Here is a 6,907-nt window from a genome sequence, read left to right as displayed (position 1 = left end):
GAAATTATGAGCTTGGTGTGGTTATTACTGCTGTCTCACATATTCAGCCAAATATTTCAGTTTGACAAAAATGAACCCTTTAATTTTAACTATTTGTAAACAGTGGGTAAGTATAATAAATAATATACAGTATGTGGACATCTACTTTCTCATGTATATATTAGTTGTATCAACAGTAGACATACTCTAGTCTATAGACAATGACATGACATTTCGGTTGGACATATATACCAGTATCTCACATTCCAAAAATCACCAACAGCTTATGCCTGATTTATACTTGATTGCGCATCGTGCACTGAAAATATCCGCGAGGCAACACGTTGTGAGCTTGTAGATCTGCTATTTTCGGTGTGTGACACTGGCATGCAACTAATTATAAATCAGAGAGAGGAAGAGGAAGACATTAGAAAGGAATATAGCACATTTTATTATTGTCTTTTTTGCCTGTTCCAATTTCACCAAATGTAGTCGTTATGCCAATGCTCCCCCACTAGCAGCCCGTCACTCTGACCCCCCATTGGTTGGTCTTGGGGAGGGCTGCGGTCAACCACCTGTCTCCTCCTAAATGTGATGTCTCATCAGTCACTTCTTTTCACCGGGCAGTGAGGAGTTTCACCATGACAACTGTAAAGCATGCGGACGAATATGCTATCCCTCTCCCTCCTCATCCTTACCTAACAGGTAGGAGAAGAACCACCCCCTCCCCCTGGCCAAGCCAGATTCAAACCTCTAGTCTGGGCAGGAACTTTACCCCTGCCCTGCACTACTCGGACGCTCCAGACAGCACCCACATACCGTATGTTAGCTGAAGCACTGTCCTGTGGGATGAGCCAGGACTGCAGCCATCTTTACGCACCTGGTAAAGGACAATGGTCAGATAGCTGAAATGAATCGCAAAGACAAAATAATGTCTTCACCAGAGAAATATATCGGGCATACAGCAGACTTAGGTGGGACTGTGACAGGGGGACCATTATCCCAAATGCTGGAGAGGTCTACATTATGCTCTTCCTGGGCAATATATTTTAATAACCTAATTTCTGGTGTGTTTTGAGAGAAAGATTATCATTTCATTTCAGATAGACTAGGACGATGCCCGTTGAGAACTATGCCCTTTAATTGAGAAAGCTTGCCCCTTCAGTTTTGCAATACCCCTTGCACCCGTTATAGCCTACCCACTGCCAGAGTATCCGTTGTTATTAGTCCTTAATTCAGAAGCCACTATAGCAGCCTACATGGAGGCCAGTCTATAACTATGACCTATGTAATGACATCATATTGATGACATCAGGGACCTCCATACATGGGCATAAGACAGAGACAGAGACAGGCAGACAGACAGACTGAAACACAGATGTGTGAGCATAAAAGGGACTCAGATATACAGACGGAGGTCTGTGTAAGGTTTTTGCCTGATTTTACAGAATTATTATCAAAACATTTAAAATTAATTAAAATATATATATATATATATATATATATATATATATATATATATATATATATATATATATATATATATATATATATATATATATATATATATATTTATTTTTTTCCCCGACTTTTTTTTTGCCGCCTGTGCAAACTGCCGCTCTAGGCGGCCGCCATGTCGCTGGTATGGACCTATGGTATGGACGCGCCGGCCCTGTGTAAATCTGTTATTTTTGGCAAGCGACACCGTCGTACCACGGAGCTGTAGATTGGCACAAAAAAATGGCAGCGGCAATAGCAATACCCAGTGGTGGAAAAAGTACTCACATTTTCATTGAAGTAAAAGTATCAATACTGCAATGTAGAAATACTCTGTTACAAGTAAAAGTCCGGAATTAAAAATGTACTCGAGTAAAAGTACAAAACTATTGGTATCTAAATGTACTTAAAGTATCAAAAGTAGAAAGTACTCATTATGCAGAATGTCCCATTTCACAAATTTCAAATGCATAAAATGTAGGCCTATAAAAATTAAAATATTATGAAAATAGCAGATCTACAAGCTCACAATGCGTCGCATCAAGTTTTCAAATAATTGTAGTGGGGTAAAAGTATAATATTTGCCTCTGGGGTGTAGTGGAGTAGAAGTAAAAGTACTCATAAGTACAGTACTTGAGTAAATGTACTTGGTTGCTTTTACAACAGTGGCAATACCCCACCTTGCCCCCCAGAGGGCGCACACAACCCCCCTCCCCCCATTGTTTCAGAAATAATGTAATAAAATCACACCTTCTGTTTGATCCTGGTTTCTATTCGCTGCCACTAAACAACAATAGCCTAGTAGAACCAGAACCTAACGTTTACAGCATTAATACTGATGATAATAATTATTATCATTGGAGTCACAGTAAAGCAGCGCAGCAGCAGAACTGCGTGGCGGTTTCCGGTGTCCTGCTGCGTCTGGGTTCTGTCTCATCTTAGCGGCATCAGGCTGCAGAACAGAACAGAACCGCTGCTTTAACGGCTGATCATCTCCAAACCACAGAGGAGGAGGAGGAAAAAAAACATCACATGCTACTTGTGTAAGTTGAACGGCTTACTGATGGGTATTTTTGTATGTGTGTATGTTTGCAAAATGGGATGATCATGGGTCAGGGGGGAGGGAGGCCTATAGGTTCGGGCCTCGGTTCGATCGGGCCCAGAACAGTATTTAGTCCGTTAATTGTGGGCCCAACGGCGGCTTCAAATCCCCCAAATTAAAGGCTAAAGAGAGGCTAGCCTGCCCCCGGCTAATGATGTAGCTCGATCTGCTAAGCATTTGATTCGGGATGGTTTTATTTTACAATGGCAACGTGATCGCAACAATGTAACATTGTAGCAGGTCGATGATTCAAAGGATCGAGCCGCTTTAGCAACAATGTAACAATGTAAACCGTGCAGAACCAGTACCGATCACACAGCTCCATGGTACCAGCTAACAGCTATAGCCTGCGGAACAGGCTATCATCTGGGGTGGAATTCATTTCAAAATGCAGACTGTTCTGTGTTATGTGTTCTCGACTGCTGATCAGCGGTCGAGAACACAGAACAGTCAGCATATTAACACGAAATACGTCTACATTACACTGTAGGAAATATGCAATAAATATAGATGAATTAATGACGTTAACAGGTCGACTAGGTTGTGTCTCAGTAAATAGTCAGAGCCCAGATCCTGCTTTAGTCCCTAGCCATTTTGCAGATTTGACAAAAGGCTGTTATCAAACATGTCTAAAATAGATGATATCCCCATGGAATGATGTACTGTACTGATAAGAATGTGTGCTTGGTTGTTTCCTTGTGAGGTCTCAATGGGAGTATTAGGCCTGCTTACTTTGCCAGTGTTTTGACTTAACATAGAAAGGATGTTGCATTTATTGCTGAAATAAATGTATGTAAATGACAAATGTTGTTGTTTTTTTGTCCTGACTGCAATCGATCTGACATACAACACAAACCACACTACTTCCTTTTAATGTCATCCAAAGTGTCATTAATTTTCATTATTCTTTAACTGTAGTTTTATCATTCCATATATATATTGGTATGTGTATGTATGTATACATAATGTGTGTGTGTATGTTTTATACTATGTAGTGTGTGTATATATATGCATAACAGGTTTACATGTACACTGATTCTTCTTTTACTGACCACAATCACTGGTTCACACTCAATTGTTCATTTTGATTTCTTTCCCTCCAGGTTGTGCCACTGATTTCAAAATACATTTGTAATCACAAGGAAACAGGAACAGAAAGCCCCTCCCAAATAGCTGATCGCCATCCCCCAAGCCACTCCCACATTCTTAGACTCTGACAGTCAAGTTTCTCTAGTGTTGGAAAAACTCAAAGTTCCTTCAAATGCGAAGCGGAAGGATGACGGAGGCGTGGCAGCAGCAGCATGCCGTGGCTCCACCCTCTGTTGTGCACACCATCCCCCAAGCTTCAGACAACCCTCTGGCCTGTGCTGTGTACGGAGTAGTCCTGCAGCAAGACTCTGCTGTGCTGCAGCAACCCCAGCATAATAGCCAACATGGCCAGCAGCACTCTGTGCAGGCCCAGCAGTCCTCCTTGCAGGTAGGGGGTGAGAGAGGACACAAATGCGGGGCCTGTGGCCATGACATATCCCACTTAGCCAACCCCCATGAGCACCAGTGCATGGTAAACCAGGACCGCTCCTTCCAGTGCACTCAGTGCATGAAAATCTTCAGTCAGGCCACTGATCTACTGGAGCACCAGTGTGTGCAGGTGGAGCAGAAGCCCTTTGTATGTGGCGTGTGTAAGATGGGCTTTTCTCTGCTGACCTCCCTGGCCCAGCATCACAACGCACATGGCAATGGAAACAACCCCATGAAGTGCTCCATCTGTGAGAAGACGTACCGGCCAGGTTCTGGAAATGTCACCCCAACCTCCTCAGCTGCCAACCCTCAACAGCCATCCACTGGCGAGGCATCCGGTGGTGAAGCAATTAGTGCATCCTCTCCTCCAGTGTTTGAGGCTGCCTCACCAGACAGGCCCTATAAGTGTTCAGTGTGCCATAAGTCCTTCCGACATTTGTCCGAGCTCACCCGCCACGAGAGGGTGCACACAGGCGAAAAGCCATATAAATGTGACACGTGTGATAAAAGCTTCAGCCAGTCTTCTCATCTGGCCCACCACCAGCGCACTCACAGCTCAGAGCGTCCATACAAGTGTGCCGTCTGTGAGAAGAGTTTCAAGCACCGGTCTCACCTTGTGCGCCACATGTATGCACATTCAGGCGAGCACCTTTTCAAGTGCAATTTGTGTGAGATGCACTTTAAGGAGTCATCTGACCTCCTGCACCACCAGTGCCAGCCAATCGGTGAAAGGCCCTTCCGCTGTGGCTCTTGTGGAAAAAGCTTCAAGCGCCCATCTGATTTGCGGCAGCATGAACGCACCCACTCAGAGGAGCGACCTTTCCAGTGTGAGGAGTGCCAGATGAGTTTCAAACAACAGTATGCCCTTGTACGCCACCGTCGCACACACAAGAATCCAGCTGACCGCCCTTTCAAGTGTAACCTATGTGATAAGGGATTTCTACAGCCTTCCCACCTGCTTTACCACCAGCAGGTCCACGGCATGGAGAGTTTGTTTAAGTGTGCATCATGCCAGAAGTCGTTCAGTCAATCGGGAGAGCTGCTGAGGCACAAATGTGGAGGTGAAGTGGAGAAGCCCTACAAGTGTGATGTTTGTGGTAAGGGGTACAAGAAGAATTCAACACTGCAACGCCACCAGAACTCTCACTGCACCGAGAAGCCACTAAAATGCTCCCTGTGTGACAGGCGTTTTGTGTCGTCCTCGGAGTTTGTTCAGCATCGCTGTGACCCGACCCGCGAGAAACCCCTGAAATGCCCAGACTGTGAAAAGCGCTTCAAGTACTCCTCTGAGTTGGCGCGTCATCGCCGTGTTCACACCGGAGAGAAACCTTTTAAGTGTGCCAGTTGCGATAAGAGCTTCAAGCAGCGTGAGCACCTGGCCAAGCACCAGAGTGTGCATTCACGCGAAACCCAATTCAAATGTGTCTGGTGTGGTGAGCGTTTTGTTGACCTGACAGCTCTGCAAGAGCACACAGTACAGCACACCGCTGAAGGAGATGGTTTCCCTGCAGCCCCCTGCATCCCATGAGTAGCATTGCGCTTGAGCCCTAGGTAGTGGCACAGTGAGTGTGCCATTTTTGCTAGCCATTTGTAGCCAATAACGCGCACCCATGATTTGCATTTAATATTTATTTGTCACCTCTAATATTAAGACTAAGCCCACATTCAAAGATCATCTACATGGGGCAGGTCACTAACATCTTGGTCATGTCCCTTCATTTGGCGCTCATGGAAAACATTAAAAGAAGAATGTTATAAAAAGGCAAGTCAAAGTGAGGGAATAACTTGATTTTGTGTGGACTTGGGTGTGAGATCTTCTGTGATTGCATGTGGTTTTGTGATTTGTAATTTAGTTATTGAGAACGAAAGACGTTTTAAGACAGTTGTCCTCAATGTTTGCTTATGTACAAACTCTTATGAACTCCATGTGCCTTTACTGATCAGTCACTTTGTATTCATAAGATGAACATTTCATTTCAAGTTTCCGACACAGATGAATCCCCCACCCCTCCTAGATACAGTAGCTGGCTTGTGCAATGCTGTCCTCTCACGAAAACCTAGGTGATATCATCTATTTGTGCATGAATATTTATTATACTTTAAGTCACTGTTGTATTATAATAGGTTTGGTTTATTTAGGAACACAACCTGAGAAGAAAAAAACTGTAATTGTAAAAATGTATACCCTGTGTGTTATGAAGTTCTGTGTTGTTGCATCTTTGTACTAAAATAAATGGCATCTAGCTAACTAACTCCTTCCCATCATGTCATGAAGACATCCGTCATGTGCAATAAGACATGCACAATATGTTTATAACTACTGAACCATGGCATCATCTATTTGTTTTAAGATACAATAGTGTGTGTATACACTAATGTAAAGACTGAAAACAGTATTTTGCTTCTGTTATATTATAACTTTGCAATGTGTTTAACAAGCACATTTCTGACTCCAAATGGAATATCACAATAGTATCTTAACAAACAACATTTTTTGCTCACTTGCCACATACCTATGACTATTAGTTTTGGTGTAAGAAATAACTTCAGTAATACTATTTTTTTGTTTAATTTTGATATCTCCCTAGTTTGGTACAAGATTCCAGTCCAGAGGTTTGTAATTTTAATCTGAATTGCTTCATAGTTGTGACTTTTGTGTTGGTCTATGATGGGGATGAAGTGTAAAATATTACATTTTAGTTTACTGTGTGCATTTCTATATTCTATACAATCTACAGTATATTTAAAACGGTTTTGGGATTTAAAAGAGATTGAGTAGTGGAATGGGACAGTTCACTACAGCTAAACCAC

The 6,907-nt window shown here is 43.0% G+C and overlaps 1 protein-coding gene across 1 annotated transcript; it reads left to right on the top strand.

Annotated features, from left to right (window-relative positions):
- Positions 1-2,265: 2,265 nt before the first annotated feature.
- Positions 2,266-6,344, top strand: znf319a (zinc finger protein 319a). Its single transcript, XM_084056659.1, has 2 exons — positions 2,266-2,519; positions 3,682-6,344. Exon 2 carries the CDS (start codon positions 3,840-3,842, stop codon positions 5,622-5,624), a length of 1,785 nt encoding a protein of 594 aa, XP_083912785.1. The 5' UTR covers positions 2,266-2,519; positions 3,682-3,839; the 3' UTR covers positions 5,625-6,344.
- Positions 6,345-6,907: the final 563 nt, after the last annotated feature.

This window comes from Gymnoscopelus microlampas (genome assembly GCF_963454915.1).
Source record: "Gymnoscopelus microlampas genome assembly, chromosome: 1".
In the NCBI taxonomy this organism is placed as follows: Eukaryota; Metazoa; Chordata; class Actinopteri; order Myctophiformes; family Myctophidae; genus Gymnoscopelus; species Gymnoscopelus microlampas.
The sequence above is the reverse complement of the archived record's forward strand: the minus strand, read 5'-3'. Positions and strand labels throughout refer to the sequence as shown.